General features: G+C 35.1%; 1 protein-coding gene across 1 annotated transcript; it reads left to right on the top strand.

Annotated features, from left to right (window-relative positions):
• The first annotated feature begins 1,295 nt into the window (after positions 1-1,295).
• On the top strand, positions 1,296-8,168 carry LOC122051128 (zinc finger CCCH domain-containing protein 32-like). Its single transcript, XM_042612085.1, has 4 exons — positions 1,296-1,423; positions 1,496-1,817; positions 5,309-5,419; positions 5,943-8,168. Exons 2-4 carry the CDS (start codon positions 1,704-1,706, stop codon positions 7,839-7,841), a joined length of 2,124 nt encoding a protein of 707 aa, XP_042468019.1. The 5' UTR covers positions 1,296-1,423; positions 1,496-1,703; the 3' UTR covers positions 7,842-8,168.
• Positions 8,169-13,622: the final 5,454 nt, after the last annotated feature.

Below are 13,622 nucleotides of genomic sequence, written 5' to 3'. Positions count from 1 at the left end.
TAAGTTGTCGAGTCAGCGGGTATGAATAGAGCTGAACAGGGCATTGACCTTTGAAGGTCATTCTTAATGCTTACTCATCTAGAGTCAAGGGAGTTTAACTAATTGAGCGGACCAAGTTGTCGGGAGAGCTGAACACCTAGAGTTAGGCAAGCTTACTAGAGGAATCAGAGAATTGAGATGACTGAGTGAAGCAGGTTGACGAAGGAGCTGAGTCCCTAGAGTTGGACAGACCGACCGGAGAAATCAAGGAGTTGAGCTGGTTGAGCGGAGTAAGTTGTCAGGAAGTTGAACCCTTGGAGTAGGGTAGACAGACAAGAAAAATCTGGGAGTGAGTTGGCTGAGTGGAGCCCCTAGAGTAGGGGCAATTGTATTAACCCATCCGAATTTTGATCTTCATCTCAATAAAACTATTACCCTTCTCAACACGTGAAAACTAGGGGGACTGATTGAGGGTAATTGTATTAATCCATTCGGACTATCATCTCCGGCTAAATTGGGCAATTGACATTCTCAACCAAGGTGAAAACTCCGACTTACGCCCCACATCATGTCTACGTCCAAGATCGCTTCTTTCTTCTCGATTCGGCCGCATGGTCGCTGAGAACATACTGTTCCTGCAATACCACCAGAACAAAAAAAAAAAAAAACAACTAAAAAAGGCTCGTCGATCGATGCACGGAGCTCGCCGGAGGTCGACTCGAGTGCTGGTCCTCGGGCGAAAGCGAACCTCCAAATTAGCAGCTTCCAAGCTCTGCATCTAACGACAGGGACAAAGTGGCATGCCGGCATCTGTCCATGATCCCTAGCGCGTAAACAAAAGAAGACTGTGCAAGATCCAATCTTTGAGACAAGCGAAACACCTTGGCAGTCTCGGCGAGGCCGCAAGGGTCTCGAAGGCATGCACGGTGGAGGAAGGGACGCAAGAGGGAATGGGCCGCCGCCGGCGTGTGCGTATGGGACTCGTTCTGTTCCTCGCCGTCACCGACTCACCGTGGAAGAAGAGACGAGAGAAGCGAGAGGAGAAGGAAATGAAAATTGATACAAAATTTTATATATATATATATATATATATATATATATATATAATTAAAAATTTAAGGCAAAATGGCTATTTAGTATATATATATATTTAAAATTAAAAATTTAAGGCAAAATGGCTATTTAGTGTTAAAATTAATAAAGAGTCTTAAAATATAAAAAATAGCAATCACTTTCCTAGAACTCTGCTTTGATAGGTTTTCTGCTGTGCAATAGAAATTGTACTATAAATAGCTGAAAATGGGTGCAAAAACAGCAGACACGACACAAGGAGGGGCTTCTTCTTCACGGAGCGAGGGGCCGCGGAAGCTTTCGCCATTGGACTTCAAGCGATGAAATGAAGCACTCTGGCTAGAGATTTCTCCTCCGCCACCTGAATCTGGAGGTTCGTCTCATTCGATTTCCCCTCATTTGTCTTCGCGGCCATCGCGCTTCAACTTCCCGATCCGTTGCTCAGGTTTCTATTACTTTGTTTCTGTGCTCTGAGCTGGGGTTTTATCTTTCTCCACCTGCCTCTTTCTTTGCTGCAAAAGGCGGGTTCCGCCGCCCAGCGGCCCCCTACCCCTGCCCCATGGTATTGTAGGAGGAAGGTAACCACCTGCCTCTTTCTTTGATCCGCGGCGAGGAGATTGGGATCCGTCGGTACCATTTGAGTTAGAATATATATGGAAGGTGATGGTGGGCACGAAGCGATCCAGCTTAAGATGGCGGAGGAAGAGGCATTGAAGAGAAACACCGACTGCATTTACTTTCTGGCTTCGCCATTCACCTGCAAGAAGGTGCTTTCTTCCCCTCGTGTTGGCTTTCTTTATTTGTCATGTTATCTTTTAGTTAATATACTAAAAATATTTTTAATTTGAGCTCTGCTTCTTTGTTCCCTCAGGTTTGTATGTGCATTTGGTTCTTTATATTTTATTTGAGTCATCATCAAAGAAAAAAAAAACCCCTAGGGTTGTCTTTCCTTCTAATTCTATTTTGTGATTCAAGTCCCGTAAATTTTCTTTAGTTGATCACAAATTTTGCCTCATAAAAGATCTTCTGGACTAGTTTGGCATCTCCTTTCCACAATTTGAGCTGTGATTACGTGCATATGTTTGCCTTAGGTGCAGAACTTGCTTCTTGATATCTGTTGGAATTCGTATGTCCAATGAACTGCTTAGTTCCTTGTTCTTTTAGGTATTGCGATATAAGCATCTTAATATTAGGGCACGTGCTGACATCATTTTGAATTGTGGTCAAACTGCCAAATGCTAAGATCTTTGTTTTCAGAAACCTATTTAATTTCTTCCCCTTGCAACTGTTCACATTGGGTTGTTACTATCCTGTATCATGGCGTTATTGAATCTCGGACTTGATGAAAGGTTGTCTGTGTGCATAATTTTGTGATACCAGAAACTGTCCTATGTTTTGGTATATTCAGGGCCACAGAAAGGTTCTTTATGGCTTTAGTATCATTTTTGCAATAAACATCATTTATGTTTAATAAGTTCAACATCTAATATGTAATATGATTAAGAGTCTAGCATGGTTAAATAGAGAAAGCTCTATAAAATTGTTTGCACAGGAAACTACTGGATACAATGATTGCATGTGGCTTGCTGACATTAAGTTTTTTTTTTCTACATGAATGAATATAGGAACAATAATTCACGAGTCTGACTATTTTGGGTCTCCTACATGGATTTTTTTCTGCAAGTAGACTTTCTACAAGATTATTCCTAATTATGTTTAGATTTTGAAAAACTCTATTAAATTAAATAGAATTTTGATGGGTCTATTTGCACCTCAAGTTTCCAAACATTGGTTGATTCAATGTCTGATTACAGAACCTATTGTTTGGGACAATGCCTACTTAGAGGGTAGAGAGCCAAAATGGAGGCAGGTGGAGAGGGAAAGGAAGAGAAACCCACTTTCTACTTAGATAGAGTAGAGAAGAGAGCCAAGGTGGGATTTCTTGGTCTCTCCTTCCAAAATTATTCTTCCAAAATTGGACAAATTGGAAAGAGAGGAAGAGAAAAATAGGAAAAGATGAATTCCCTTTTTCATCATGGTCATTGGCCATGCTGACCAACTTATAAATGTAAATGCTAGACCAACACCGACCATTATTGAACTTTGGTTAGGAGTCTAGGACATCACTACAAATAAATCTACTCATTGGTTCTCATGGAACCATGACCAAACCAACATCAATCATCTAATTGGATATAATCTGACTTGCATGTCAAACCAATGGTCGTTGGACCATGGTTGCATCATTGCTAAAACTCAACCGCTGTTGCCACCTTCTAAGTTGGGTAGAAAGGAGGTTCAAGAAGAAAGGTAGAAACAGAATTCTATTTTAGTTTCAAACTGACCTTAAATAAGCTCTAACTAGTCGGTTCCACTTGCTCTTACTCGACTGAATCTTTGAACACAGAAAGCCCATCTGCCATTGCCAGCTACTGCATTCCATCAACTCAGTACCTTACTAGTTAATTGAGATCTATTTCAGTTAACTTAGACACTTGTCAGTCTACTTGTGCGGATCAAATTGTAAGCTTGTCTTCCTAGCAATCACAATTTAGTTGACTTAAACCTCATCAATACCTAGTCAATTTCAAGCTTGTTGGTTAACTCAAATAGATGAGATCTACTTAATTCGACTGCCCAGTCAACTTTCAAACAGAGAACAACTGATTGGCTCAAGGAAGGTCCTTAGTCGATTGCCCAGTGGACTAAACCTACCTCAGTAGTTATTTCATAATAGTCCAACACTCTAATTCATAAATCACTACTATTATTTATTTATTTATTTATTTATTTTTATCACAAATTCATAAAGTTTTCTTTTGGTCCAAGTGGCATATGACAATCACATTAGATTACTAAAGCTCCTCTTGATTTTTGCTATCATTCTTTATCCTATGTTAATTATTGTTTGACTTCTTTTCTTACCGTTGAAACTGTATCTCAGATGTTCAGTTTTTTAGCTCTACATAAAATTATTTCTTCTGGAATTTGATTTGCATCTACTTACAATTATTAGTTTCTAAAACTCCTTTTCCCAATTCTAGCTTTGAGTACCTTATACTAAGCAATGGATTAGGGCTAATCATATTTTGGTTTTAGAAGCCGGTCAATTTTGTTTCATTCTGTCCACCTTGAGTGGAGATAATGTTTCAATTTTTTATTTTAACATTTTTATGCTCCATTTTTGCTATCACTGTGGCAGATACCATTCTTGTAGTTACCATTTTAAGGTTCAGAACATTCAGGTGTTTAATTTGCTAAATTATTGATCATCAACATTAATGTATCATTCAGAAAGTTTGTTTTTGTTATATTACTGGAAATTTCCCCTTCTTGGACCTATTTACTTTTTGAAAGCTTAGATAAGCTTTCATAATTGAAGAATGAAATTCTATGATATGAAATCTGTTGATTGACTGAACCTAATGGTGTTTATATTTCATCTTGAAGCATCATTAACTAGTGTTTAAACTCCATGAGAAAGGCATACCACTTTAAAGGCTTAATCATGTTTTGAAGATAATTCAAAGGACCAAAGTTATTTGTGTCTGTTATTATTGTTACACTCCCTATGGAAGATGCCTTTCTTTTCTCAGTAGTTGCTACTGATGGCACCGTGTTGTTGCCAAATAAATTGAAGCTTTGTACATTTTTGGTAGTATGATGTTATTACAGTCATGGCCGGTCCCAAGCCTGGATAAAGGAGGAGGGTTGCGTTAGGTTGTCAGCTAGCGTTAAAACTATGACAAATATTCAATGAATGGATCCATATGATGTTATTACAGTAATTTAATTCTTTCTTCTCTTTAAGCTTGTAGCCATGTGTAGGTGGATCATATTTGAAGATGTTTGACATTTGGCTTTTCTAATGTGCAATTTACTTTGAAGTTCTAAATTCAATCATAAACCTTATGTTTAAAGCAGGTTGTCGATAAACGCTTAAATGAGAATTACTGTCACGATTCTAATGATTATAACTGATTATGATGACATTTTGTACAATTAGCTTGGTAGGCATTCTGTTACTTCCAGTTCATTCTTGCATTGATTTTAGCTTGACATTGGTTCTAAAATTCATGGCAGCTACTAGAATATTTTTTCTTGGGCTCCTTGGTAAATGTTAGCGTAATATATATCAAATATTACTGATAGCTCTTTTCTAATCTTATATTCTGCTAGATTCCTTCTGCTGTGGCATTGTTCTGCTTATTCAGTATTTTACTTTGAGCTAGAATTTAACAGTCATTTCATCATTCAGGGGAGTGAATGTGATTATCGCCACAGTGAGGGTGCCAGATTTAACTGTAGGGACTGTTGGTATTGGCTAAATGGGAACTGCCTCAATCCAAAATGTTCATTCCGCCATCCAGTATGTCATTTCTACCTCTAGTGCTTATTTTCTATGCATGGATTGTCCAAGCATTGTTGACATGGTACCTAGGATCATTTAAGGAGGAATAATTAATGTATGCTTGTTTTGGCCAGCTTAAATTTTACTCATATTATTATGTTCTGCCCAAAGTTATTTTGGCACAGAACTTTCTTAATGCAATGTCCAGCTGACTAGCTTATCTGGATCAGTTATTACTTACTAGTTGCTGTTTCCATTAGGTAGCCACGGAAGTGCTTAGAAGGAACAGGGTTTCTTATTGAGCGTTATAATATATATATATATATATATATATATATATATATATATATAACTCCTAATCACAAAAATTGTCTCGTTCCAATTTCAAAAGACTTGTTTCCTTTAGTTTAATGCTGATCATATGAGAATATCTGCACAGTGAGCTGAGATGATCACCCACGGTTGCTTGCATTTTTAATGCAACTTATTAATTCGGTATCTTTATATATGTGGAACTAATTGATTCTGTTTGTTGTAACAGCCTCTAGGTTCTCTGTTTGCAACAGAAATGCCCAGCCCTCTGCCAAGTCAGACTTCTGCGCCAACATTTACACCAGCTGCCCGACCTCCTAATAACGGATATAACAAGTGTGTTCCTTGCTACTATTTCCAGCGGGGCCAGTGTTTGAAAGGCAAAAGTTGTCCATTCATGCATGGACTGCCGGCATCTGTCAACTCGCTTCCCCAGCAGGTGACAACGGTATCTATGCCTTCTGCTGCACTGCTACAATCAAATGACCAAAATGCGCAGAAGAAAATTAGTGTGCAACAAGATATGCAAGAATTCCGACATGACAGTCCTAAGACACCTGTCAACATGCATTTTGAATTAGTATCATCTGAAACAGTAGAACTTGTTACAAAAGCTGGCAATGCTCCCAAACATGAACCATCCGAAATTAAAATATTGCCCCCTCATTCATTGGATGAGGAGCCTCCTGCACTGTCACAGAATGGTGTATCTGTGAACAATGGTTATTTTCAAAGCCAACAATGGAATAATCAAGTGCAACCTACTGAAGAGGAACCGGACAATGGTAGGGATGCTGATGAGTTCTTGGGGGAACATTCCCCTGGTTTTGATGTACTTGTAGAAGATGACATAGAAGATCCTGATTATTACCACAATGAAGATAATTTCAGAAGAATGTCTGCTCATGGTGGACGAAATATGGAAGCTGTAGATGAATGTGACTATCAGCACAACGATTATGAACCTATTACGAAGGTTGACCAGGATCAATACAATGGAATGGTCAGATATGGCAACTATGAACTACCACATGACAGACATGGGCTGGAATCAAAGACTGCTCTTAGAATTTTGGAGAGAGCATCATCAGTTGAAAGAAGAGTAACTGATAGAGAGACAAAAATTGATGCAGTTTGCATCACTGGGTCAGATTTGCGCTACCAACTAAATAAACGAAGAAGGTTCAATGGTACACAATCTACCAGTAATCATGGCTGTCATAATGAGCTCTACCGAAGAGATGAACAATATGTTGAGGAGAGACATTATTGCTATCATTCACATGATGATATGAAATTTCCTCCTGAACAGTTCATCAGCTGTCGTTTGCAAGGCAGGATTGCATTTCCTATTAAATCTGTTGCTGATGCAACCAACAATATGTTCTCAGAGAAAGAGAGAGGAAGAGGATCTAGAAGCATATGCTCACCAACTAGGCGAACAATCTACAAAACAAGGTATTCAGAAAGAACAAGACGTCAACCAAGTGAGATATTCACCAAGGATGAGAGGATTCATAGGGAAAAAACAACCTTAAAAGATGGCACAGTCTCTCTAGATTTTGCCAGCCCAAAGTCTCTTGCAGAGCTAAGAAGTGCCACGAATAATGAGAATATCCAGGAAATCAAAGTTACTGGTTCTAATAACTTGGAAGGCCTTTATGAATCAGAAAATCCTCTATATTTTGAGGGTCCATTGCCACTGACTGCTATCTTGAAGCGGAAAAGAGAGCTGACATATGTGGAGAATGAAGTTTCTACTGCTCAGCATGAAAACAATCAAAGTGGATACTCTTCTATACATGAATTGGTTCCTCAATTAGAAGCCAACACAGAAGGCAACACCATTGTTAACCATGACAAGGGAATGATCCATACTGAAAATGGGCTAGCCTACCACAGCCATTCTCCAAGTAAAGCTAATGCCTTGGAAACTGAGGATGATACCGGTTTGGAGAATGCAGAAGAGGAAGAGATGGAAACTTCTGACAAGCAAGATGGGGATTTCAATTATGAATCAGGAAAGGACAAAGAAATTGACCACAAAAACACACCCCACCCAAGCGAAGAAGATGATCTAGATGAGGATGACGATTTTGCTACAAAGGTCAGTGAGATGCTATCTTGAATGCTAATGGAGATAGGTTTTACTTCGTTGTCTGTTTACAGAAAGACCATAGTAGTTTCAAGAACCATGGCGCTCTAAACTTTTTGGAGCAAACATTGCCAAAGTAGTTTCAAGAACCGTTTTGAGATTAAATTTTTGCCCCACGTGTATCAATTTCCTGAACCATTTGAAATTTTATTAGCCGACCAAACAGTTTTAGAAATGAAGCCCAGCTGGGTTTGTTTGAGCTTCTCGTCTGCTGTGCATGGGCCATGTAACCACATACGCTTTATGGCCATGCCTCTTTTATTATGCGCATGTATTACTACTCTTGGTAGGCCAAAAATTAAGGGGAAATTTGTCGCCATTTATCTATGTACTATAATAGCCTTAGTGAACTTGGAGTTTGTGTTATTGAAGATGCTCTCGGACCAAATGGCACTCGACACTAACCAATCAAATGACAAGTACGAATTGGTGGACTGATATTTAGGACCCATAAAAGTCGGTACAACTAATAGTTCCATGGCTCGAGGGTAAATACTCCTCCTATGGTGTCTACCAAACTCCACAATTGATGATGAGTACATAGATCTTTATTTTCATATACAGAAAAGTTAGAGGGCCTTTTGAAAAAGAAGTAAAACCCCAATTTAGGGCATCTTAAAATTTTCTTAGAATTAATTAGTACCTTTATCAGATCACTTTGCATTGCGTCTATTTGGTGTCAATTGATTATTAATGGGTTGGTGGAGGACCGAACGCCTGTTTAAGTGTAGCCATTGCATTGAAGGAGCACATGGCATAGCGTGTCGGGTCAACTAAGTTCAATTCAATCACATTAATTTAATTAATCGATACGTAATTTAGAATATTGGTCTAAAGCATATAATAAATAATCCACTGAAACATGAAAAGAAAGCAAAGGAAAAAAAAAACAGAAAAGGGAGAGAAAGCACAAGAATGAATAATTCATTGCTTACATGTGGAGCAACAGCTGGAGTCTTAATGAGACTATTAGTTGGGATATATATATATATACATTTTGTCATTTTCATGGGGCCACTTTGACTTTTCACTCTTGACCTTTTTTTTTTTTTTAAGTAACAAGAGTAAGAATTGGGAGATTGTTGTATGTATGTAAAGTTGTAAATGAATCTAAGTGTTCATGAATAAGTTTTATGTTTGGTTTGATAAGAGTTTATTTATGTTCATTCAATATACATAAGATTAATTAAACAAACACGTTTGAACAGCTCGTTAAGCTAAATAAATAAGTTTGAACACATATGTATTCAGCTCGTTAATATTCGTGAACAACGTTCGTGAACAATGTTCACGAACCATATCATTAATAAAACTCTTTTCAATATTCTAAATAAATAATAAAATAAAATAAATAAAAAATAAATTTAAATTATCGAGCTCAATAACTAATCAAATAATTAAAAATTTCAAACAATCAAACAAACTTGAATTGAGAGTTTGATAGCATCTAAACGAACTAAGCTCGAACCAAGCTCAAGTCAAGCTCGAACCAAGCTTGAATTGAGAGCTTGATAACATCTAAACGAACCAAGCTCAAGCTAAGCTTCAAACAAGCTCAAGCTCAAGCTCAAGTTCATAAAAAATAAACCAAGCCAAGCTTGAACACTCATTTCAAAAGTTTAGTTCATTTTAAGTTCGGCTCGGCTTGGCTTGGTTACCTTATCAAATAAGTATGAAGACCCCAAAGCTCGGCTCGGCTCGGCTCGGCTCGATTTGTTTACAACTCTATATGTATGAGAGTAATAATGTGAGAAAAAAAATTAAAAGTTTAATTTATTGATGAAGATTTTTTTTAAAAAAAAATATATTATACTAAAATTCACTAGAAAATATTTTTATGTGCTTGACATATAAAATGAAAAGAAAAATATTTTTACCCACTTGTTTTAATCGACCATGTTTGATTGGACAACCCAATAGATCATCTCTAGTGGATCAATAGCTAAAACAAAATGAGTTTGTCATATGCAACGCACATGAGCGGTAGTACTAATTAATACTATGACACCCAAGATTGTAATGTGCACATGCACCTTTGCTATCCCCAAGCTCACTATTGCCCTTTCGTGCACCTTGGCTAACTCCAATCTTATTATTATCTTTGTCGTGTCACCTCTCGCCCTTCGTCCATAGGTAAAAGGGACTTTTTAAAGCCCCCTTTCAAGAAAATTAGAGGCTTCCACTCGATTGGAGTGGAAGCTTGGGAAGAAAGAAAGAAAAAAAAAATGGATTCCCCAAAGGGATTTTGAGCTACTTCAAACTATAATTGCCATGCTAGTAGATGAAGGAGAGAAACAATTCCCCCTCTTCTATAGAGTCTCATATCTCCTAGCAAAGTAGACTAAACACTAAAGTAGACTAAAATAGATAATATGAAATATGCTCTTTCATCTCAAATTCACCATCATGAAATCACAAAAATTAAAGAATTTAAGTATTTTCATTTTATTTCAACCTAATCAAACACGTCTAATGCACCTTTTGATTGATTTCAAAAGACCAAACAACCTCATGCAGCTTTCATCATATCTCATCTTGAGTGTGGTTCCAAAACTCCAAACAAACTTGTAGAATTTCACACTTGCACCACCGAGATGTGCATCGACATTGCATTCAAGCTTGGGGTCCAATAACAGAATTGATATTCGATATGAGACACAAATGACTTGTCCCCTACATAAGAAAATGTCCATATATGTACAATGAAAGGAGATCATCATTATATCAACAAATCTAACAGAGTGGACATCTTCAAAGTCTTATCCCTTTCTCACACTCCACGTTTTTGAAATATTTCTTTTTTTATTATTACAAATTCATCATCCTTTCAACTAACAATCAATCTCACGAGAAAAATAACATAATAAGAATTGACTTGAAAATGGGAAAACTAAATATATTTCATCTTCTAAAATTTTATTTTTTCTATAATTTAGTATATTTTTTAAAATACTAATTTATTTTCCTTAATTACTGTTTTGTCCTCCCTTAAATTCATCTCTTAGTCTTCCATTTGCCACTCCACATACTTTAACAACAATCAAAAGTAGGGTTAGGGTTAGGGAAGACTTTATAGGTAGTTTCTCATCCCCTTTAATCTTGTGTGGAGAATAGTTGGCATGGTAGAGGGATATGCATGCATGAATATATAATTAATTTGATGATGCAAAGTGAAAGTGAGAGATGTGACCCATCATTTATGCAACCCAAGAACCCTAAACCAAGTTTATTGGCAATTCCAAGTCTTGCAAGGCATCATGACAATGGTGAGGGGTCCCAACATAGTCATCTTGGGCCACCATATCGCCTCGACCTTTTGTGTTGAGTCCAAGCTACTAAGACAAATGAGGTGATCTCACATGACCCTAATTTTGGATGGTACATAGCCGTAAGAGAAAATTAATTTTTTATATAATTAATTAGTGTCTAGTGTGTGTTTTTCTTTGTATTAATTTACATTTTAAAAGAAAAAATTGTTACAATATTTAAGATATTTTAGGTTTAATAGCTTGCAAAATATATATAGATATATACACGGACTTTTGGGTGTGGACTCATCCGAATTTCACTTGGGGCGCCTGAAATTAATCTAGGCACTCGTGAGCAAATTTGTACAGGCATCTAGAATGATTCCATGCACATGTATTCATCTAAGTACTTTTTTTATTTTTTATTTTATTTTAGGTGTATATTATATATATAAGGTTCAAAATTTTAAAATTTAGGAGTTGAGTTATAATAAGTTTGAGCCAATAAGATTTGTCCTCTATGATTCATGCTTCTCTCTTGTGTTCAAAATTAAAAATTTAGATGCTCACTGGGTATATTATATGTATTTAGGGTTTAAGATTTTAGAATTTAGGGATTGGGTTATAATGAGTTTAAACTAATAAGATTTTCTTTCTAAGGTTAAGGCTTCCCTTTTGGATTATAGTGTTCGAGATAAAAAAATTTTAGATGTTCACGGGGTATAATATATGTATTTAGGATGTTTTAAGGATTTTTTATTTAAATTTTTTTAAAAAAATAGAGTCGAGGCGCTAGATTAAATCCAGGCGTCCCGACCAAACATTTCAAAAAAAAAAAAGGTCAAATACAACTAGAGGAGGAGGAAGTAGTAGTAGTAGTAGTAGTAGTAATAGTAATAGTAATAGTAATAGTAGTAGTGGTGATGGTGGTAGTAGAAGAAGAAATAGAATTTCACTAATGTTTGAGAATGATAGCTAGAACTTGCCACTAAATTTTGATTGAGTGACTTCACAAATAAATGTAAATGATATTGATAAATATTTCTTTTCATGATCAATAAAGGAGGAATATTTTTAAATTATATATATTTCCTTTTATCAAAGGAAACAATAAATAGAATGGGAGCTCAATGATTGTTGCCTTTTTTTTAAAGGAAACAATAGATAAAAAAAATCATTCAACTTATTCCATAATTTTATTCTATTCTTCGCATTAATCCAATGGAACATAAAATTCCAATTTGAATTCTATTTGATAATTGCGCACGCAATCAAATTGAGGAAATCAATTTTATTTTCTAAACCATAAGTTATATGGTTTAGAAAAAACAATAAATTTTATTTTATATTAGTCAATTTATTTAAGGCTACAAATGCAAAAGCATGAAGCTGAAAATCTTTGTATAAGAATGTACTAATTTCATTAAATATATTTTACAAAATATATATTTTTATCAATTTAATAACATATTATCTAAATATATGTTAAGTTGTAATTATTTTAATATACTTTATGAGATATATTAAATATTAGTATTATTTAGAAAATTTTGAATTTTTTGTGTTCATAAAATTAATCTATTACTTAAATTTTTATTACTATATGCATTTTTAGATGATTTAATCCAAACTGTTCATTTAGTTTAAACCATCAAATCAAACTAGATTAGACCAAATTAATTAATTTCATGACGTTGATTTTTTAAATTAAAATGAATTTGAATTAAACTGAGGTGGTATTATTGACTTATTTTAATTAATATAATTAATTAACCATATGTATATTAAGATTTTTTATAAAATTTATTTCATAAAATTTATTTTATCAAATCAATTACATATTATCTAAATATATATATAATAGTAAAGATGGAATCTGTCATCCACGGCTAAAAAAAAGGCAAAGTCGACATCTAAATATATCTAAAATTATGAACAAGTGAATTAATAGTTGATGTCAACTATATGAGATAATAAATTTTAATTGGGAAAAAAAATCAATTGATTAATGCCCCGGATAATAATGCAGCGGTAAGAACGTATTTTTAGGTTTCTAGGAATCTAAAGTTTAAATTTCTACGTGAATTAATAAATAATTATTTTTAATTAACTGTTGACCTAAAACGTTAGATTGATAGATCATATTGACGGACGGCCTGCATTTTAGGATTATCGACCTAAACGGGATATTAAAAAGGAAATCAACTGGTTAATTTATTTTCACTAAATGATTTCTCAATTATTTTTTATTTTATACTTTTTATTTTTTTTATTATTAAATTAGAACTTTATTGGGCGGTATTGGAGTAGACTACCTCTACCTACTTCCAATAAATGACCTTAATGTGAAGCCAAGTATACCGTTTAATAACATAATATTCATTTTTCAATATTTTTATTATTTATTTTTTTAATATTTTCTCTATATTTTTTGTACTTATTTTTATATGTTTTTAGAATATATTTTCAATAATTTTATATTTGATTAATTAATTTTAGGTGTGCA

The sequence above is a fragment of the Zingiber officinale genome, chromosome 3A (assembly GCF_018446385.1).
Source record: "Zingiber officinale cultivar Zhangliang chromosome 3A, Zo_v1.1, whole genome shotgun sequence".
Taxonomy (NCBI): Eukaryota; Viridiplantae; Streptophyta; class Magnoliopsida; order Zingiberales; family Zingiberaceae; genus Zingiber; species Zingiber officinale.
This window is presented reverse-complemented; position numbering and strand designations above follow the sequence as displayed.